Here is a 23,158-nt window from a genome sequence, read left to right as displayed (position 1 = left end):
CCCTAGGGAAGGAACTGGGGCTGACTCAGGGGTGGGGGCTGGTGGTACCTGGACCACGTCTGTGGGTCGAACACCCAGAAAGTATGATGTAAGTTCTGCTGGGGTGTAGACACATGGTCACCTGTCTGAGTTTCTGTATGGAGGACTCTTGGGACCAGCTCACTCGTTTCCCCAGTCCAGCTCTGCATGCTACCTTCCTGCAGAGGACCCACCAGTACTACCCCCAACCCATCCACCCAAAGGGCAACAGCAATGAGGCACGGTTTCCCCTTTTTCCCTGGCCACCAATTGTATGGGGGAATTCTAGAACCCAGCCAAGCAGACCTGTTTGCAGAATTTCTTTTTAAATTTCTGCATGGCAACTGTATTTTCAGTTTAAATTGGGGTCCCTCTCCTCCCTGACTTTAATGATTCTCATTTTGCAAACACTGATATTTTTGCTGTTTCCTCTGATGCCTTTGGAAAAGCCTCATTAATTTCATTAAATGGTATATTGCATCAAATTTAATGTAGTGACATGGGGGAGATGGTACATTCCTAACATAAAACTTCCCTCAGAGAGAACCATGATACAAAGCCTCAAGAACTGGCCAGCATGGTGCCTTCTGAGGGGGCCTATCTGCAGGTGATAACATGTACAGAGCCTCCTGTGGAGATGCCATATCAGCTGGAAATACCAACCAATCAAATGCAGAAATGCATGAGACACACCCTCTTTCTTCCCTTGTTACTGTCCTGAGCCCCAGAAATCTAGGATGAAGAGAATGCCTTTGGGTCATGTGTGTAGGGGTCATCTAGGAGTTATTGATAGAGATAAAAATGCAGCTATTATCAATTTTTGGAGACAGACGTTTGAGAACAAAAATGTTGGTGTCTGCCTCTGTGAACTTTGTGATTTCCCCCATATTAGTGAATTCCGATAACATCAAAATTTCATGAAAGTTAGACTCCACTTGGAAGAGAACTTGACTAGTTCACATGGCAGCCAAAAGACCAACCTACTGACAATGCTATAGGTCTCGATTACATTTAAGAGAGACTCTAAGCAGATGTTAAGGATATGTGATCGAATGTGTCATGTCCTGATTCCAGGAAGGGGGAGGGAATGCAGATGAGCTCCTGGGCACCCAGGAAGTTGTTTTACCCATGAATGCCTGTGTTTTATCCTTGTACAGACTCCCAGAGCTGGGTATTCTGTACTACAGACTTGAGCACAGAGGCATTTCTCCCAGCTAGAATTCTTTAGGAAATTACCAGATGATTCTTTTTTGGCTGAAAAAAAAAACTGGAATTTTCAAGAAAAGGTGATTATTCTGGAAAAGCCACACCTGCCTCTGTGTTCCTTAAACTTTCTGGCTTTTATTTTGATTTTTTTAGGCCTTTCGGATGGGCACCCTGATATGCTGTTGCCTTGGTTAGAGCTTGTCTGCTGATGGACCAGAGCTAAGGACATGGCTAACTTGGGTGATGGGGACAGAATGACACCTGTGAAATGCCAAGTCCAGACTAGATTAAGGACAAGATACAGACTCTGGCGCCCATGCCAGCCGTTGCCATGGAAACCAAGGGCAGGCGAGCGAGACTCCTGCAGTGACTGTTGCCTGGATTGAGGTAGTCCTCCAGGGCAGGAGAAACATCTAGGACATTCCTAAAAATTGGGACAGTCCATCTGTCCAGTTAATTATTTAAATAATGCACCCACCAGGCATATAACACCCTCATGAGGGGGAGGCCCAGTCCTGGGCTCCTAGAAGTGGCCTCGGGCTGCTGATGCTGGACAGAGAGTAGCGAGGAGAGAGCGTGGACCTGGACCAGGTCTGCAGGACACTACCCGATCCTGCCCTCCCACCCCAGCCCTGTTAGGGAGGAAATGAGGAGGGAGGGGCCAATGATAAGCCCACCAATCAGTTTCCAGAATTTACAAGGCATCTGCAAGCTGATTGGTCACCCTACAAGTCTTATTTGCATAAGAAATCTCATTGGTTGTCTATCATCTTTCCAATCAAATGCCTTTATCCGACATAACCAAAGGGCAGAAACCAGGGGCAGGGTGGGCAGGTACCTTGCATCCATCCCCTGCATCCATCCCCTATCCAAGAGGCGCCACCTTCCTTGTCTTCAGATCTTTATTCTGGCTTCAGATGTGAGGCCCTGCCCTTCCCCCACCCCAACAGTGAAAGACAACCCAATTTTTATTGTGCTGGATATTAAAGAGATCAGCTAGAGGTGATAAGAGAATGCGCTTCTTTTCCTTATTAGGGGTGAAATGACTTATTGCCTCAACGTCTCACGTCTTGCCAAGGGTTGCTGTTTCCATTGTCTTTTTAATATGGAAAAAAATGATGTTAAAATGAAATAGAGCTAAGGTGCTTTTGCATTCTGAATGCCCACTTCACCACACACACACACACACACACACACACACACACACACACACACCACTCGACTGTGGTCATCTCTAATCCTTAGCTCCTCTTTTTCACCTTAGCACTTCTCTTCCCAGGTCATTCAGAAGCAAACCCTGATAGTAAATCAATAGTTTCATAGCCCATAAACATTTCAGAATGTGCTTCTGAGAGGTGAAGATGCAGATCAGCGTCCCCAACACCAGCAGGAAAAGTGTCTGTACCTCTGGCCTCCCAACTCTGACGGTCACTCACTTTGGGTTGAGTAGACACTAAGTTGATGTGTTTTAATGAACAAAAAACATTCCTGCTCCATAGACAGACCCTTCTCAAAAGGGTCCATAGACAGACCCTTCTCAAAATAACTCAGAGGCGCAAACACAGCACTGTGGGTTCCGAGTGTCTGTGCACTGATTTTTCAGGGCAACTTGCACTGCAGTGGACCCACCAGCCTGCTGGAAGCAGGGCTTGAACTGTCATGAGGAAAGCACAGCTAAGCAGAGGGTGCAAGCACCTTCCCACTGGGACTGAATTATCTCTGCTCTTGTTCTGGGAACCGCAACTATTACCAGCAGTGTGATAAAAGTGAGGAGGGAAAGGAGCTGGTGCTGTTTAGAACTGGATTGTGCAAATGTGAGAGTCAATCACCATGGGAAGGGCACTGGCACTCAGTCAGGGGATGCCAGGCATGCATACAGCCAGTTCCCAAGGGTGAGCACTTCTGAGGCAGCATCATGACAGATCACCTCAAGGGTGCCGACTGGTGATCCACACACAGCCCCTGAGCCCTGATTTTGTCTGACTTGGTGGAGCTGCTTGTTCCTCAACCAGGTTCCACGACTGGATCACCATCAGCATTACTGGCATGCTGCCGTGTGGTTCAGATTCTGTGCATCCTGCAACAGAAACCCTGGTAGAATCTGATCTGAAATGTAACTAGGAAATACCAATATGATGATGGTTGATGTCAGATATTTCCTGGCCGGGCCTGAGAGACAGCAGAGAGCTGGGAAAACCTTGTTTCTCTGTGATTTTGTCTTGGGGTGGAGGATGTTTGCAGAAGAGATGAGGGTTTAAGTGGGTGGAGGAGGAAGGAGCACCCACATGCGTGGGCTCGGGCCAGGTTCTGAGAATGCCATGGCAGAGAGGTGGATGAAAAGCAAGCAGACAGTACTGGGGCAGGCACATCTGCCCTCTGGCCGTGCACTGGATCTTGGACCCTGTACACAGACTAAATATTCCACAGCATTCCTGCTAATGCACACAGCAGCTCCTGGGCTCCTCAATTCTCAGGGTCAAGCCAGAAACTGCTACAGCACTGTCTGTCTCTCTCTTCATCCATCTGTCTATCCATCATCCCTCTACTCATCTGCCTATCCACTTCCCCCATACCTACATCTAACCACCCACCCATCTGCACATCCAACTATCCATGTATCCATCTACTTACCCACCCACCCCTTTACTCATCATCAGTTATCTATCATCTTTTCCTAGTCTACTTACATATATTATCTATCATTCATTTATCTACCAACTATCTATCTATTGAATGCAGAACACTGAAAAACGCAAAATGTTTTTTAAGTGTGTTTGTGTTGATATACACATGGTTTGGATGCAGACACACTTTCTGTACAACTTCTCAGTGGAATTGAGTCCTGCACTTGAAAATCAAAGGTTATTATACATCATAACTTATCCAGGATAACTTTTGATTATTCCATACAGGTTTTTAGGCTACACCTGCCAGTTGCTTTCTGTGCTCAGAGATCACTGCTGGCAGTGCTTGGGGGACTGTGTGTGGTGCCAGGGATTGAACCTGGGTCTGCTGCATGCTAGGTAAGTGCCCTCCCTGCTGTTCTATCTCCAGTTACCTACAGTTTTGCACGTGAGTCATCCAAGCTGCTCACTTCCTTACTTCACTGTTAACTTAGCTCCTTTTCGGGAAAGAGCTGGTGGCAGAGTGTGTTGGGCCCTCTTGTGGAGAGGTGGGCTACCTTCTGGGCAGCTGCAGTTAGTTGGCATTCCACATGGCGATGGCACACAGGGACCAGCACACCCCTTCCATGAAATTATCGCAGATTAAACACAGGCTCCTCACTCATCCTGCCAGCTCCACTTGCCATGGCCACTTGCTGAATATGTAGTGATTACCTAATCACTCGCTGGCCTGGACTGAGTTCTGAGTACTGAAAATTCAGCTGCACACAGGCAGACAAACACCTGTGCCTCTATTGTTTCCTATTGAAGGCACAACGATGAAAGGGGTTCATGGGTAAATCCATAGATCTTACTGGGAATAAGAACACTGGGTAAAAATTAGAGGTAAGAACAAAGAGATGTGCTGAATGGGAAATGGTGTTGCAGAGAGCGACGGGTAATTTCAAGCTAGATATTGTCCATGACGGCCATGTGCACTGCAGATGGATAATCACACTAAGCATGAGAGTCCTGCTAGGGCCCGGGCAGCCCTCCCTGTGTCTGCAGCCAGACAACACATAAGAATGACCAGCTGCCTGGCCTCCTGCCCGAGTCAGCACTACCCACGGCTGACACGTGAAAATAACAAGCTACCCAACGGACCGCCTACTCGCCTTGTTCTGAAGTGCTTGGACTGCTCGTGAAAGTGTGTCCAACTTACTACATCTCTGCCTACTTTTCTACACTCGCTTTAGCTTTACATTTGGAGGAGATGGCTTGGGGGGTGGGTGCACCCCACCAGCCCTGAAGAAGGGGGTGAGTGAAAGCATGTTTCACTCAAACAGAGGAGGTTTATTGACAGTCGGAAGCTGCAGTGGAGAGATGTTCCTTAAGGTCCAAGCAGGATGCTGAGTCATCTCTGTCCACCTCTGACTGTCCACCTGCCCTACACTGCCTTCAGTACTCGCCCCATTCCCCAGAGCCCTTGCATGTTTGCTGAGTGACCCCCTCCTCTTCCCCGAGAACTTGGGGTGTATGGCCGTACTTCTGACAGCACCTACTGTCAGGAACTGTGGAATGTGCCAGTCCTCCCCATAGAGTTGGGGCCAGCTCCCAGTCACCAGGTGAGAGCCTCACAGTGCAAGGCCTGGATCCAGGGCCTCCTAGACTTCCCTTTCCCCCCATTCACAGATGGTTCTTCACAATCCCTCCCCAGGGCTACCTCATCCCCCTAAATATGGGGGCGCCCACTGAGGATCCTGAGAGGCACTTGGGAGTTCCCTCAGGTGAGTTGAGACCAGGTACTGAGGGCACCCACTGCTGGACACTTGGGATGACCAGGTAATCAACCCTCCCAGAGGCATCTGCAGGATTCAGGTGAGGCAAGAGCCATATCTGCACAGTTCTGCATCCTGCGGGGACCTTCCTCTGCAGGCACCCGGGCAGTAATGGGAATGAACGTTGTTTTGGCTGTATCCATCCCTGTCACAGCATTTTCTGTGACCATTTCCCTCACAGGCACACTCATTGGCCAGTTTGCTTTCTGGAGAGAGGCTGTGGCAGGGATGCCCTGCACACCCACTTGTCTGGCTAGGAAGCCTGGCGGCGGTCTGTTTTCTAAGGGAAGCTAGTCATGAACTGAATCTTCCTAATTTGACCTTCCTTCAAAGATCTATTCCTCGTGGGGGGTGGGAGGGACAGTGTAGTTACTGTCTAGAAGGATTTTACCAACAAAGAAGTTGGAATTTTTTTAGAATTTGATGAGGTTATAGATAGTCTTCCCATGCCATGGCTTGTCAACCACTCTCTGCCTAGGCTCTTACACACGGTGTCCCTGCAATGCCCACTGTCACTGTGTCTCTCCCAACCTGGTCCCTGGCAAGGTACATTTCCTCCCAAGGCACTGAAGACCCCACAACCCCTCTTGGGGACTAATCTTTTTGCTAAGCTCCTTGGATGCTCCCAGAATCTCTTTGCACTGTTGCAGCATCCAGAAAAATTGATTCGTCTCTTCTCTTCAGGTGTCTGGCTTCCAAATGCAGGCTGATATTTAGGTAAAGACTCTGGCAGCATCCAGAATTCCTGTATTTGCATGAAATCTTTTGCAGTGAGAGGAGAAAAGAAAAAGTAGGATGGCGGTATTTAAAGCTACAGAAACATAACCTTCAGGTCCAAAGTTGGCCTGCAGTTCATCTTTGCAAAGCAAGCATTTTCATGAACTCCACGAGAGACTCATGGCTGTCAGGGCAAGTCGGGACAAGAAACAACCAAGTGACAGGCAAGATGATGCAGAAACAATGACCAATGAGTGCGGCGGATGCCAGCCATGGCTCCCTTGCCAGTGCCTTAAATATTTTAGCCAGTTATTACTCCAGTGACCTTTCATGAAGACGATATAGCCCCGCACGTGTACAGCTATTTCCTAAAGACATTTCATAGCCGTGTGTAAGAAAGAAGTCATCTCTTTGTTCTCCAGGTTCCACAAAACAGAAATGGATGTGGGTATGCACTTTGTGCTGTTTTAAGAGCACGAACCAGGAGGAACTCTTCGTAGCTTATGGTCAATATTGCTTTGCATCTAAAACAGCTCTAAAATATATTTTCCAATCACAAAAGAAAAGACTTCTAAGTGGATACATGGGTTCCACACTTGGCAGATGCTGACTAACTGAGGCATTTCTCCATGCACTGACAGATTTTCATTCAGCTTTCCCTGGAGAAACTCAGTGCTTTGAAATCCAGACCCAGGACAGGGAGAGACTCGAGCCCTGAGTTTGGTTCCCGGCACTATCTGGACAGACCCCAGGTCCTAATAAATATATTTTAAAGTCAAGTCCGTAGCTACGAGGTCCAGGGAGGCAGTCCAAGGGTAGAGTACCTGCCCAGACTCTGTGATCCCAGGCATACATCCAGAATTCACAGTCCAGCCATCGATTCTTTCCACCCAACATTCGCAGGGCTCATACACATTTTTCTGTCTTTCAAACTTGTGGAGATCATATTTGGAGCTAAGACTTGTGGCTGATGAATTATTTATAGATGAATTTTGACCATACAGCCAAACAAACAGGGAACTGTGCTGTGCTTTTTCCAAAGACGAGTTAGCTGTGTCCACCTGGGGTGCTGGGCCCAGGTACCAGGGAGGTACCTCTCCCTGGGGTGCTGGCCACCCTCCCTCCCTGGACCTCTCTAAGAGGGGTGTAGAAAGGCAGAGAAAGGGACCAGAGAAGGGGTTGGAGGAGGAGCCAGGGAGGGCCAAAGCCATGGCAGCCATTTTTAGTTAGTTAATGTGTTATTTGTTCTGTTGGGTTGCAGGACCCTTCTCCATCTCCCTGTAAGACCTGATGAGAGTGAAGATCTGGAGTTCCCTTTTCTGCCACACAGGAAACCATCAGGTGCAGAAGCTGATGGTGGTTGCTGTTCCTGGCACGGGCAGATGCCGTGGGCCATGGGCAGAGAGAGTCATCAAACCGAACAAGCACTGGTCTGTGCTTATGCCCCTCGATTTCAGACCGTTTAAGTCTTTGGTGCATTTTCCGTGGGTCTTTGTGGCCGTTGGTGGTGATTGTTTACTGTGTGTGGCAACCAGCCCTCCTGGACCATCTCTCAAAGATCTGTTCTTTCCCCATCATGAACTAGAAGTGTTTTGGTTAGAGACAGGTGGGTGTGCAATGTGGCCTCACTCTTCCTGGGTTCTGCTCTGGGTTCCTTCTGTTAGTCTAAAATCAGGATATAGGATGCTCAGCTTTGTTTTGGTTCAGAATTCATTAGCTACTTGGGCTTTCTTATTATTTCGTAAGAACTAGGGTATTTTTCCTTCCATTTCTCTGAAGCCACACCCCTGACATTATGATAGGAATTTCCATCAATGGAATGTATACACACACAGTTTGCTATCCCAATGCGGGAACACAAGAATTCTTCCCACTTGTACGTGACCTTCATTTTATTCATCAGAATTTGAACTGTTCATCACATGGGTCTTCAAGCACCTAGTTTTAGATGTTTAGTTTTAGTTTTAATTTTAGAAGCACCTAGTATTTTAGTTTTTTTAGTGCTTTTGTCAATGAGATCACTCTTATTGTTTTCTGTATTCTTAAGTTTGAGTGTAAAGAAATGTAAGTGGTTTGTATATGTATTGTAGCTCAAATCTCACTAAAATTGTTTATTAGTTGTAATGAATCTTGGGTGGAGTATAGGGATGTCTCTGTGAAAACATCCCATAATCTGCAGACAATTTTACTTCTTCCTTTCCACTCTGGAAGATTTTCATTTCCCTTTTGTCTAATAACTATCTGTAGATCTTCTATTACTGTGTCAAATCAAAGGGTTGGGATTAGGCACCTGCTATCTTCCTGCTCTCTGCTTTCCACACGTGTAATGTTAGCTGGGAGCTTTTAACATGTTGAGATGTATTTCCTCTATAACTAATTTTTAGAAAGTTTGTATCATGAATGGATGTTGTATTTTATCAAATGCTTCTAAATTCATTGAGAAAGCCCTGTGGTTTTAACCTTTCTTTTTGACTGAAGTTTGTTTATTCATGTGTGTAGATTGTGCTGCCCTTGCCTTAAATGAATAAATATCACTTCATCCTAGACGATGTTACATTTACTTTTATGTTTAATTCAGTTTGTTGGTATTTGGCTGAGGTTATTTGCATCTGGGTTCATGAGAGATGTTGACATGTAATTATTTTCTTAGTGTGTTTATCTGCCTTTATCAGAATAATGTTGATCTCTTAATATGCAGGCTCAAGGTATTTTTCCTTGCTCAGTTTTTGGAAGAATTTCACAATTATTGGTGCTAATTTCCCCCTCAGGGTTAGGAAAAACCTCTAGCAGTGAAGCTAATGGGCTTTTGTTGAGAGATTTTAAAGTTATTGATTCAATCTCCTTACACACTATTGGGCTGGTCAGTTTTTCTATTTTTGCTGTATTTCCATCTCGGTGGGTGACTAGCTAGGAATTTCTTGATTTCCTCTCGGTTATCCAATTTGTTGGCATAAAGTTGTTCATAGTTTTTTTTTTCTGACCCTTGCTGCTCCACTGGTTCAATTTATAAAAATTTTTCTTTCATTTCTGATCTGATGTAGTTGAGTCCAGGCCTTGGACAGCAGCTGCTCTGTGGGCACCTGCAGTGAGGATTGGAGGACAGTCACTGCAGGCTCGCACCTGGTGCTGAGGGCTGTGATGGGGACGAGGCAGGTGGGAGTCTGTGGAGGAAAATGCGTCGTGGCCTGTGGGAGTGATGGGGGCATAGAGCCCCTGCTGCCACCATGGGGTCTGTGCCAGCACACACCGAGCTTCTGGGCAAAGACGGTTGTTGAGGAACAGTTTTCCCCAAAGTGCCAGAACACGTTGTGCAAAGTGTCCCGGCTGACATGGAGCAAAGGACGACAGGTGTGCAGAGAAACACCCTCTAGGAACAGCCAATGGCTGTTCACTTTATTGCCAAATACGCACATATTTTATAGAGGGTCTCAGCTTTACAGGAAGGTCCGATCACAGAAAGTTTAGCATTATTGGCTGATGACCTTTTCTACTCTGATTGGGTCTAAACCCAATCAAGGCCAGATGCTTTGGTTAGGATGACTTGCTAAGCATACACAATAGTTTCTGTGTCTTTGGCTCACATGACTAGGAGGTCGAGTGAGGCTCAAGACCGGACACCTGGTGCTGACCCCCTGTTCTTGCCAAACTTGCCCAGATACTCTTTGGCAGGGCCTCACTTCAGGACCACTTTGCAAGGTCAGGTCTTATCTGCTCCAATGCCCATCACCATGCTCCATAGCTGGCCACCCTCATGCCTGGTCTTTTACACATCTTGACTGAGCCCGGCTCCCCGGCACCTGGAGGCGGTGGGGGCAGGGAAGCTCTGTCTTTGCGTGGGGCTCAAAAGTCGGGTGTATGGGGTCAATTCCTGATGCAAAGCCAGGAGTAAACCCTGAGCATTGCCAGGTGTGACACAAAGAGTTCAAATAAATAAATAAATCAAGGCTGGGGCAGGGGCACTGTGGGCTGCTTAGCCACCCAGTGAGGGCATCTGTGAGTGCTGTAGAAGCCTGCCTGGAGGATGGGGTGTGCAAGTAAGGAGAAGCCACCTTCGTCCCCTGCCAGGAGCCCGTCCCGCCTCCCCACAGCATGGCTGCCACACTGCCTGCTGTGGACTCCTTCCCACATCTTGAGACTTTTCAATGCAGAAATACCTGTAAAGCACTGACACATTCTAGGCTCACCAGAAATGGTTTCTTTCTTCCCCTTTCTCTCTCCCAATATCATAGCCCTATCCTCTAAAACTCTTTTTCTCTGGGCTGTTCTGAGAGGCTTAGGAAATACCGATTCAACACTTAAAAGGCCAACTTGTCCTCAAATAGAATCTCCCTCTCCTTTATTATTTTTATTTATTTTCTTTTGGGGTCATAGTCAATGATGCACAGGGGTTACTCCTGGCTCATGCTCTCAGGAATCACTCTGGTGGTGCTCAGGGGACCATATAGGATGCTCGGAATCGTACCTGGGTCGGCCACATGCAAAGCAAATGCCCTACCCTCTGTGCTATTGCTCCAGCCTCCCTTTCCTATAAAACCAACCCCCTAACCAAGCCCTTGTGGGACAGTTAGATCTAGGATTGTTTATGCTCTAGTCTTATGAGGTTGTGCCATGTGGTGCAATATTAATTCAGATATCCCGTTTCTATCACTTTTATGGATTTAGCTGATTTGCACTTTAAACTGTCAAGGATGCTGATATTTGACTTGTTCCCTCTCTCTTCTCTGTGCCTCGAGAGAAATGCAGGCAGAAGCTGGAAGAATATTCTAGAACTCTGTTGTGTTGAGGGACCTGAGAGAAACAGTAGGCAGGAAATGAGAAGCAGAATTCGTTTATATGCCACCAAGAAAGGACAGATACAAGCACTGTCAAGTAAATTATCCTTTTGGAGATACTAAAATATGGAAACATGTTCATCTTGGATTCAATGTAATAAAGTGTAAGGCACAGCTGGTGGAACAGGAAAGGGATTTTGTGTTTATTTCAAGGCAATATTTTTCATTGAAGTTATTTGAAATAGGATTTTTTTGTCTGTGTTTTTCCAGAGTGGTTTTTTTAGCTAGTGTCTTTTGAGGATGCCTTTAAATTTGCTAGGAGTGGGCTTTCATCTATAAAACATGGCATGGTTTCTGAAGGAACAAAGAAGACAACATCAGCTCTTTAATACTGCTCGGAAAAGTGAGATTTTAATGAATATTTAATTAGCCTTAATTCTATATTTTTTTGTCATTTTTAATACCCGTCATTTAAACTCTAACTTGTCAAGATGCACAAGGCCTTTATCTGCTCATTACCTGAATACCTGTGGCTAAGAAAATGATATGAACTTGCGAAACTATCAGCTTCCTGCCTCCAGCTCATCAGATTATAATTGGCTAATGAAATAAGATGGAAAGATCAATCCCCAAAGAATCAATTGAGTTATAACTTCATTTCACAAGGAACAACTCTGAAAACAGAGCTTCCCAGGCAAAAAAAATTACGAATCCTTAAAGGATTTGCAGAAGGAAGACTAGAAGTAGCCAGGGTGATGCTTCGTGTGTTAGTAAATATTGTTATTGATTCACGTTTACCAAAACAATGTCAACATCCATTACGTTATTGACCACACTTATTAAGATGACGTCAATATCCATTCCATTATGGGTCCACACTTCTTAAGACAATGTCAACAGATTTCCTCATCTGTTGAGATCAAGGGATGTGATGCTAAAGTTACCTCAAAAATATTTTAGTACATGAAATGCAGAATTGTATATCTGGGATTACTGCCTAGGTCATTTTAAGAATGTCAGGAATAATTCTGGCTTCCATCTTTCAGAAATCATTGGCTCTAAAACCTGGAGAAAATTAATGCCCAAATTATTTTGTCTCCAGTAAAGGTATAATTAACATTCTCTTGGACTCTTCTGGGTATTATGGAATAAGCCAATGAATTCCAAAGGAATATGCAAACAAATAGGACCACTTACAAAATGGTCCTTTTCCACAGGGTGAAAAAAATTCAACAAAGGTATTAATTTCACTGAATTTAAACTTTACATTATTTTAGCTCTGCATGATAAGTACTTTTTCAAAAGCTTTAAATAGCAATTTAAATGATTTCAACAGGGATCATATTCACTGCCAGGCTGTGAGGACTTTTGTCAGTTAAGAAAACCTTATCCCAAGTGGGATTTCTCAGGGAAGGGCAGACATGCCTCGCGTGGCTGGGATTCACAGGAAGCGACAGGGCCCTGCAGGTAAGGGGAGGATGTCAGGGGCCCAGGAGGGAAGAAGGACGGAGAGGTTAGGGTCCCTCAGCTCCAACCCACTCCATGACAAACCCTCAGCACACAGAGTTCCCAGTAAGTAACACAGCTGCTTAACGTCCAGGACTTTCCTTTTTGCTCTCTTTGTTAAATGGATTTTAGGCACCATGATTTACGATATTGACAATGGCCAAGTTTCAATGCCAAAAAGAAAGAAAGAAAGAAACCCAAATTCCAAGATGCCGTCCTCCTGCCTCACGTCCCAGCGTCCCCTTCTCCCACAGTGATACATTTCTGATTAAAGACTGTTCTCAGTTTCTGTTGCTGTTGGGTATTTGCTACTTCTTTCCCCTGTGACTTTGTGTCCTGCATCTAGAGATCACTCTGTGTCCAACCCTCATGTCCATGGCTCACACGTCCACACTTCGGACTCACCCGACATCCGCAGTGGGCACAAGGCAGGCTCTCCCAGGAAAGGGGATGACAGTCCCAGCCTGGCACTCTTGGTGCTTTCCTGTCACAGTTCCCTCGCCTCTAGGTGGGGGACTGTGTTCTAGGTGATCATCATACAGGAGTCATCACCTGTCCTCACTCTCTCACTTCCTCACACTCTACTGAGCGTCTTATCACAGAGCCACGCGGCTCCCATATGACTTACTCAGTCTGGGGAGAGACACAAAGCAAAGCTTTCTTTTTTTATATTTTTATGTAATCCTTACCCTGTGCTTCCTTCCAGGGAAGGAGTTGGAAAACTCCCATAGTTTGAAGGATAAGTGGTAATAAGGCATAGAATTGATCTCTCATGGAGATTTTTCGTCATAAACCCAAACTGAAGCCCACTCTTGGCCCTTCGTGGGAGAGTTCCAGACGTCAGCAATCCTGATCAGCTGCCTGAGAGGCTGATGGGGCCCCTAGAGCAGCCTGAGACCCCCCACAGGCCTGCTGAAGGCCTTTCAGGCTTAGAGAGAAAGCCAGTGATTTAAAGCGGCGCAGAACAGCCAGTGGAGGACAAGAGGCAGTCTAGGTTTCTGGCACCCACATCGAACATTTCCAAGAAAGGAAATGTACTTTATAATATGATTATTCAGCTCATTTTTGAACATTTATTCTCATTCATAGTCATTTTCCTAGTGCCTTGGAAGATGGGTGCATTTCTCCTCTGCTTTCTCACACATGTTCCAGGCCTCAGGGGTGGGTGCATGGCCAATAGCCAGACGCTTTGACAGGTAACAGTGAAGACACTCATTAAGAATAAATGACTTTGGGAGATGAGCATTTTGGGTGCAAGCAGGGAGTGGGCTGGGGGTCATGTGTAGGGGCAGGGGAGGCATTAAGCTGGGGGAGGGCAGGAGGATCTGATGGGGAGGGGAGGGACTGTGAGCAGGTGGAGGGGGAAGGAGGATCTGATTGGGGAGGGGGGCTGTGAGCAGGGGGAGGAAAGGAGGGACTGGTGGGGGAGGGGAGGGATGTGAGCAGGGGGAGGAAGGGTCTGATGGGGAGGGAAGGGCTGTGAGCAGGGGGAGGGTGGGAGGGGCTGATGAGAAGGGGGGGCTCTGAGCTGACTCGACTCCCCCAAGACGCATGATGACACCACCCCTGGGTGGCCGTAAAGCTGGGCTCTACTTGACTTTGAGGGTCCACACCCACCTTCCAGTCCCAACTCTGCTCCCTTGGTTTGCCCGTGGGTCTGTCCATGGGCCAGGCTTGAGCGGCCCTCGGATGTTGGCCTCCCTCTGCTCTCTCCCACCATAGACTCACAGACTGGGTTCGAGCCCTGCAACTTCACCCAGAAATCACTGTTACCCCCAAAACAGTGACGCAGCTCTGACCAGGACACCCTGGAAGGCTGCTGTGGCCCCGGATGGGATGAACAGGCTGGCTGTGATTGAATTTTCAATGCCAAGTCAGACCATGCTGTGCTGTGAGCTCCTGATTAAATCACGGATGCAGACGGTCTGCGGATGGCTCCGGTGTTGGCCTCCCAGTCCAGGCAGGCCTGCCCCCGTGATTGCTGCTTCCCTAAAATATGTGTTATCATTGCCGGGCATGGCATTGCAAACAGCTACACAAGTTAATCTCCTGCCTGCACTCACAATGTTGGTATAAATTATACTTGGTATAAAAATAAAGAGGAAGACAGGGATTAAAAGTTAATCAGGGGGCTGGAGTGATAGCACAGCGGGTAGGGCGTTTGCCTTGCACGCAGTCAATCCAGGTTTGATTCCCAGCATCCCATATGGTCCCCCGAGAACAGCCAGGAATAATTCCTGAGTGCATGAGCCAGGAGTAACCCCTGTGCATCGCTGGGTATGACCCAAAAAGCAAAAAAAAAAAAAAAAAAAAAAAAAAAAAATTAAAAGTTAATCAGGAAAATGCATACTGGTGGTTGGGGATGGGTATTTGATCATTGTATGACTAAAACTCAATCATGAAAGCTTTGTAACTGTATCGCATGGTGATTCAATCATTTAAAAAAATAAAAAAAATAAAAATTTTAAATCTAAAAAAATTAAAATAATTATCAGGAAAAAAGTTAATCAGGTATTTCAATGAGGAAATTGGCAGGATTAATAGTTGAAATTGGAATCCCTCTAGAGGACAGCTAGTAATGCACATCATGGAAAAGTATAAAACACAAGAATTGCAGAATCCATTCATGTATGCACAATTACACATTAAATATAAACCTCGATCTCGATGTAAAAATCACGCCTCTGAAAAAAAAACTAAAAAAAAATCACGCCTCTGCAGTGGGCTGGAGGCCTTCGCTAAAGGAAGTGTGTATTCCGCTGTCTCAGTCCCATTCCCCATGACTGCACTAGTCTGTGCAGGACAAATCTGTGGCTAGTACCACTGCATGTACACGAATAAGTGACAGAATGGAACTGCATAAACGGCTGTTACTCTGCAGTCACCACGTGGCACTGGATTTTAGAGAATGCTGTTAGGACATATTTAGGTCAGTGTGTGCAGGTGACAAGGACAGCTTCCCAACAGATGCTTATGGGCGAGCCAGGGAACATCCCCTGGAGTCTGAGAACGAGGTAAAATAAATAGCTTTGATTAATAAATCCCAGCTTTGAAATGTTGGTTTCCATGTCTGGAATTGCCTGAAAAGGGATGAGACAAGCACAGCTCACCAGCACAGAACATTCCAGGCCCATGCTGAGTGGAACTGCTGTCCTTCCCACTTCTCCTCGCCAAAGGTCAGTCTGCCCAGGTTCTCCTCCTGGTGTCACAGCCAGATGGGGACCAAGAGACAGAGCTCCCGGGGGGGTTGTGGGCAGGAGGGCCTCAGGCCCCCTGGTGTCACCCGTGCATGTGGACAAGACCTCCTTGTCCTTGTTGTCTTGCTCTGTTCTGAACTCAGAGAACCAGGCGAGATGCTGCCCCTGTTGTGTCCTCACCCGGCTTTTACCAAGTGGCCCCTAAGACTGACTGTGATTTGTAGGTGATGATCAAATGAGGGTCCTGGCTGAACTCGTCTCTCCCCCCAGGTCAGTGACTGCCCCATTCTCAGCTTCACCGGGAGCAGCCGGCACCTGGCATCAAGTCACAGGCCACGAATGGTGGTCCTGTGTGTGCCATAGGCCTGCCAGTGATGGGCAGGATGGGGACCTGGGTTCGAGGAGAGCAAGAGTTCCACAGCCTGAGTCTATGTGACATGGGGTCATCAAAATGCCTCTCAGAGATCTGGAGGCATAAGGTAGGGAGAACTAAACACAGTGGCACCCGGGCCTGGCTTATGGCACAAACTAGTGAGAATCAAAGACCGTGGTGCCAGTGCATGGTTTATGGCTCAGCCATGGGACAGCACTGGGTGCTGGAGGCCTGGCCGGACCACTGCTGCCAAAAGCTTCCGTTTCTGCAAAGGAACAGCCAGTCCATACCACATAGTGTGGGTAGCAGCACCTGCCTCATGCCACGGTGACTGCTCCGAAGTCCAGTGCAGGTGGCTGTACCGGAAGGTCAGTCTGGAGGAACTTTGGCTGGAGATATGGCAGCCTCCCAGGGCTGGAGCTGTTTCACTGGATGCCACTCATTCCTGGCTCACCACTGGCACAGACTCACAAGCCAACCTCAGCTCCAGAAAGGTACCAGAGAAGCAGAAATTCCCCTGAGTTCCTGGTGGGTTCCACAGGCCCTGTACCTCTCTGCATTGTGCCTCTTGGGTGGTAGATGGATACAGCTGGAGCCGTGTCCCATGTCCCGTTAGCTCCATCTCCAGGGCAGGAATGGGAGCAGTTTCCAGGGGATGGAGCCGAGGTCACTGGGTGAGGGAGGAAGTGGCTGGAATCTGGGAAACTCTAGGAACCGCCTCAGGCTGACACCACCCAGGACTTGTCAGAAATGGTGCCAGAGGGACAGTCCCTAGCGAGTGACCATGCAAACTGTGGTCTTCCAGACAGGTGCCAGGGCTAGGAAGAGCCTCACTGCCGGGCGTGACTGAAAATGGCGCTGAGGACTTTTCCTGGGGGATTGCCCACAAACATCCTCTGTCCTGACAGAATTTCCCCCCGGGGGCCACTGCTAACTGAGCTTCTGGCTCCTCAAACCCTCGTCCACCAAAGGGGAGCCTGCTCCCGAGCCGCTGTGAGTGGACCATATTCTCCACATGGTGTGGGGTTTTCACAGAGCCTGGACCGTGGACCACCCAGCACAGGTTGGTGACTTGTGGAAGGCTTGCTGGAGTAGAAGGGACCCTTGGAGCTCAGGAAACCAGCTGTGGCCATGCTGCTGCCTCACTTTGTTGGCTTTCCAGAACATTCCACGAGGGGCACTCCCAGTTTCCTTGGCCGTGCAGAACCCGTCAGGCATCAAGGGCTCTGGCTTTGAACAGTCTGGACCCATAGCCTGGACACACGAAGGGTGTCTTTCTTCCCCTGGGCTCTGGGAGAAACTCAACAATCCGAGTGGGGCAAGTGGCCCACGCTTCTGAGGCAAGGAGGCTTATTTTTTTTTTTTATCCAAGCGCCATTTTTGCATGTGGGGGATTTAAGAATGATGGAGAAAGGTCGTGAGATCAGTTTTGCCAGTGGACGTTGAGGCAGTCGGTTTCCTGGTCAGGAGGCTGGGTGGGAGTGCCACCTGCAGGACCGGCCGAGTTCTGCAGGCCGGCGTTGAGATTGACGGTGCCCCGTCCTCCTTCTGCCTTGAGTCTTTCCCATGGGACAGTTTCCTTCTGTGGGAGAGAATCACAGACACAGCCTGGCTGGGAGGGGCAGACGAGCCCTTGGAGAAGAGCTTCCGCAGCCGGTGCTGAGCTGCAGAGGGGAGCGCTGGTCTCGCTCACATTTCAATTAAGCTGAGGAGATGGAGCCTCCATTCTTTACAGTGCAGCCAGGGAGAGCGCCGAGACCTCTCCTTTAAAGACAATCAATAGGTATATAGAACCTGCACCTAAAAAGCAAACTAATTATTTGTGTCAACACGGGCTTGAAATCCACGGCTAGGTTCCTCCTTGATTTATGAGCCGGGGTGTTCTCTGTATAAACTGGAACTTTATTACAAACGCTTTCAAAATGATTTATCCATTACAGGAATCAATGGGAATTTCATTCTGTGAAAATTGTATTTTTATAAATAGCCAGGTAAACATATGTACCAGTCGAGGTAGCCCCTACGTGGCTGCTTAATAGTGAAGAGGCATTGTTCTTCAAGATTAATATGCCTTAAAAATTCACCCTGGAGACACTGGAAGTGTCTAGATGATGGATTGCACTAACAAGGCACTTATTTAATTATAATTAATGATGGAGGCAACATATAAAGAATGGGCTCAATTTTCAGCTGATTTAAAGAAATAATGAATCCTACATAAATCTATCATTCTGCAAGAGCCCAATAGAGACACAGGTATTGCCAAGGGGGTGAGTTTCTCTCCTGCACCTGCTGCTCCTCCCATCCATGTGCTGTTTAAGAAGAGTGCGCGTCTTAGGGATGGCAGCTGAGGGCTGTGTGGCCTGGGTGGGTCAGCCTCATTGCGCCGAGAAAAGCTAGAAGCCAAAGGAAAGACTGTGATTGTCGGGGAATAAAGACGTGGTAGAAGAAAGCTAGCGGCATCAAGTGAGGCAGGGTCTGTGTCTGAGCTGGCTCCTGTTGGTTTGGCCAGGAAGAGCACTGAGTGTAGGAGAAAGTGCTCCTGGGCATCGGGTTCGTGAAAGCTGAGACTCAGTCTACCTGAGAGGAGCCAGACCTGGCAGCCTGTGCCTGGAAGCAGAAGACTCCTCATGTTATAGACTTTCCTCTCAAGCATGAGACTAGATGTGTGCACAAGGCATGGAGGTATCCACAGAAGTAGAGGAAACAGTCCTCCAGTCCTATCACTTAGAGGCCCAGACCAAGAGATACACACACACACACACACACGTACACACATGCACACACATACATAGATACACACATGCACACATACACGCACACACACGCTCGCACACACAGAGTGCTCAGCACAGAGGGAGTTTCCCCTTTCTAGAATGTTCATCTATAATGCTTCTTTTCTTTGCAATTGTATTGTGATAATAATGGGGTCCACCTGTTGCCTCAGTCTCCCTAGTTAAAATAAAGTCACTTCCAGGTGAGCAGGACCCGGGCATCCCATCTACACATGTGTACACATATATGCACACGTATGTACCCATGTGTGTGCTTACAAGCCTGTGGCTGGTATCTAGATCATCAGACTTCTCTACCTGTCAGTGATTGCACACGTACACATACACGGAACCGATATAGAGGCACCCGTTCTACCCCATGCTCTGCTCTCTCTTCCCATCAAAGGCTGCAGGGCCACGCAGCCAGTGTCCTGCCACTGTGAACAGGCCCACAGGGCTGTCAGAAGCCAGTAGGCAGCTCAGAGAGCTCTGGGGCCTGTGCCTCCCAGTACAAGTTTCTGACCCCTTGGGCCTGGGAGGTGTCAGTCAGCTTAGAGACCCCAGCGCCTATGCAGGGAGTATTGTTCTCGCTGCGGCGTCCCCAGGTGGCCACCACGTCCCCATCTCACTAGCCTGGCTCCGCCCCCCACATTCTCGGGTCTAGATGTCCTCCACTATCACCCAGTTGTCACTGAGATACAGAACGGCTGTTGTCCTCAGAAGGGAGGCAGTGGCCACATCTGGACCCAAGGTTAAGCCCCCCAGAGCAGAGAGGACCGCGTCAGGCACACACGTGGCCACGGCCGCTCACAATGCAGCATCTCTGCTGAGATTCGGGCCTGAGGGTCGCTAGGCAGAGACCCCGGCTCTGGTGCTCGGGGCCCTTTAAGACGGAGGCAATACTCTTCCACAGCCACACAGCCCCACGCTCACTGCTTCTCTCAGGGAGTGGACAGTGGAAACAACCAATTGCAATGGGCACCTGCCATGGCCAGGTGTGCTCTCGCCAGCTCTCATGCCCACGAACACTTGTGCATTAAAATGGGGCTACGGGACAGCGGGCAGGGCACCTGCCTTCCACACAGCCACACTGGGCTCAAGCCCTGGCATGGCAGATGGTGCCCAAGCTCCTCCAGCAGTGACCCCTGAGTGCACGGCCAGCAGTGACTCCTGAATACACAGCCAGCAGTGACCCCTGAGTGCACGGCCAGCAGTGACCTCTGAGTACACAGCTAGCAGTGACCCCTGAGTGCATGGCCAGCGTTGACTCCTGAGTGCATGGCCAGCAGTGACTCCTGAATATACAGCCAGCAGTGACCCCTGAGTGCACGACCAGCAGTGACCTCTGAGTACACAGCCAGCAGTGACCCCTGAGTGCATGGCCAGCATTGACTCCTGAGTGCACGGCCAGCAGGGACTCCTGAATACACAGCCAGCAGTGACCCCTGAGTGCACGACCAGCAGTGACCTCTGAGTACACAGCCAGCAGTGACCCCTGAGTGTACAGCCAGCAGTGACCCCTGAGCACACAATCAGGAGTGACCCTTGAGTGCACGGCCAGCTGTGACCCCTGAGCGAAGTCAGGAGTGACCCCTGAGTGCATGGCCAGCATTGACTCCTGAGTGCATGGCCAGCAATGACTCCTCAGTGCATGGCCAAGCAGTGATCCCTGTGTCCATGGCCAGCAGTGACCCCTGAGCCCCCAGGTGAGCCTTCTCTGCAGTCACCCCTACCCCCAAGCTCTTTATAAAAGGCCTAGAAAACAGGCCGCGAGGCTGGCGGTGGTTCCGCTCCTGAGGGCACGGCAGCTTCTCTGAACCACTTTCCCAGTGCAGGCGTCACCCTTGTCCTGAGCAGGCCCTGACTCTCCTCGGTGCATCAGGCTGCCTCTCCCTGCCTCTCTCCTCACCTTGGAACTGCGCGCTGAAGCCCTTGCGCCGGTGGTTGCTGTCGGTCGTGAAGTGGAGGCGCAGCCAGTTCTTGCTGCTGATGACGGGGGACGGGAGGTTCATGCCTGTGAGCCTGGAACAGAGAAGAGAGAAGCCCTGAAACCAGAGCGGGGGTGCGGGGCTGAGTGTCCCCAATCCCAGACGCAGACCCAGGGCCCCACAAAACCCCCAGCCCACCTCGAGGGTCCTCATCACTGACAGGGAAGCAGGGGGCAGTCTCCGTCCATTGATTGGTCAACAGGGGAGAGTCTCTCCGTCCACTGATGGGTCAGTGGGGAAGAGTCTCTTTATCCACTGATGGGCCAGTGGAGGAGAGTCTCTCTGTCCACTGATGGGATAGCTGGGGACAGTCTCTCTGTCCACTGCTTCCCAAGAACTTAGACACAATGGACTGCAGGCAGCCAAAACAGCATGCTTGAGCCTGTCCCTTGTTCCTGGACATTGGATCAGCCTACAGTGAGGACTGGACCAGCCAGGGGCAGCCAGATGGGACCGCAGTGTCCCTCCTTGCCCCCAAACCCTGGGAGGGTCCCTCTGAGCCTGGCCAGGGCAACAGAGAGGCTGGGGAGATGAGGCAGGGAGGCCACAGTGGCACAGCCCCAAGCAGCCACACTCCATGTGGACACGGCCAGCTGCCACCATGCAGCCAGTCAGCATGGATGTTGGTGAGGATTTCAGTGCCCTGCAGGTAGCTGCAGTGTGGGGTCTCCTGTCCCCTAACCTGAGCATCAGGCTTGGAGCAGCCCCACCTGCGGGCAACCGCTCAAAAGACTCGGCTGAGGTGTGGAACCAGCAGGACCCTCAGGAACACAGTCCGCTGAGCAGAGCATCCAAGCCATAGTCTGCACCCTCTCCAGGGGGGCGGGTCTCTGCTTCCATGCTGCAGGTCCAGCTCTGGAGACACCCAGGGTCTCAGCACCTGCTCTCAGGCCCCGTTCCTGCATGGTGCCACATGTGCTATCTGAGATGCCTTCAGTGGTCTCTACCTGGCACAGTGCAGTGGCCTGGATGTCCACTGATGCCAGGATGTGCCCAGGTGTGTGGTGCTATTGCTTCCAGAGAAGTGCCACACCCAGCAGTGCTCAGGGCTCACTCCTGCCCCTACTCTCAGGGATCTCTCCAGGTGGAGCTTGGGAGCTGGGGGCCCAAATGGATCGGCTGCATGCAACACAAGTGCCTCCATGCTTGCACTATGTGTCCACCCCCCAACCTAGGGCTGTTTAAACGTGGATTCTCTGCACGTTCTTGCTCTCAGAAGCACGGCATTGGGCTAAGAGCTCGGTGTCAGCTGCCTTCAGTCACGATATTGAATGCTGGCAGGAGAAAGGTATCTGCGAAGGCCTGGGAGCCCCCAAGGAGAGGTGAGGGGTCCCGCGCCACTCCTGTTTGTGGCCTACCTTGGGTCCCGTGGTCAATGGCGCACACAGGCCAATGGACATGGAGGGTTGGATTCCCCCCACCCTTCTTTTTGCACAAACACTCCCTTTTATGGTGTCCTTTCCCCGCTTTCAACCACTCAGCAGTGTACCAGTGACTCTTTGGGGACAGGATAGAATAGACCTGTGGGCATTTAGGTGCTGTCCTCAGTATTTGCGTCTAAAAGGCCATTTTCAAACTTACTGAGCAGAAAGCTGATTAGATGGTCATGCACCTCAGGCTCCTGGGAAAAGAAGGGAAACTCTAGATGGAAGCAGAATAACATGTGAAAGTCTTAAGAGGGAAAAGAGATGGAGAGGAGAAAAGGCCACCCAGGAAAGGAACAAAAACATCCTGTTGGGGACTTGAAAGGGGACATGAGCTTGGGGCTGCCATAGGGAGCAATGTGATCACGTTGAAACAAAACCATATAAAAGACCAAGAAGAGGCAAACAGAGGCTGATCATCCCTTTAAATTCGAGTGTCAAAACGCAAGAGTGAGAAATAGACAAAAGCTAAAGAAATGACGGCGAGCTGCGAACCACCCCAAATCCTCATGGAAACACGGTGCTGGATTTACTCCCGCCAATAATCTCTCTAAATGTCAGTGGTTTGAACTCCCTTATCGAAAGGTGCAGGCTGGTCGCCATCCAGAGCAAAGCCCAGGCTCGCTGCTTGCACGAGACATACTTGAACTCTGATGGCAAGTCAGGCTCAGAGCAAGGGCAGCGCTCACCCGGGAAGGGGTGGGCTGCTGAGTGCTGGAAACCGCACTGTCACCCATCAGTA

The 23,158-nt window shown here is 49.2% G+C and overlaps 1 protein-coding gene across 1 annotated transcript in view; it reads right to left on the bottom strand.

Annotated features, from left to right (window-relative positions):
- CSMD1 (CUB and Sushi multiple domains 1) overlaps positions 1–23,158 on the bottom strand; it is a 968,167-nt gene that overhangs the window by 218,274 nt on the left and 726,735 nt on the right. The window contains exon 6 of the mRNA XM_056113926.1: positions 20,914–21,026. Within this exon, the coding sequence (XP_055969901.1) occupies positions 20,914–21,026 (113 nt within the window). The remainder of the gene's footprint in view (positions 1–20,913; positions 21,027–23,158) is intronic.

Source organism: Sorex fumeus, unplaced genomic scaffold, assembly GCF_029834395.1.
Source record: "Sorex fumeus unplaced genomic scaffold, SorFum_2.1 ptg000024l, whole genome shotgun sequence".
Lineage (NCBI taxonomy): Eukaryota > Metazoa > Chordata > Mammalia > Eulipotyphla > Soricidae > Sorex > Sorex fumeus.
The sequence above is the reverse complement of the archived record's forward strand: the minus strand, read 5'-3'. Positions and strand labels throughout refer to the sequence as shown.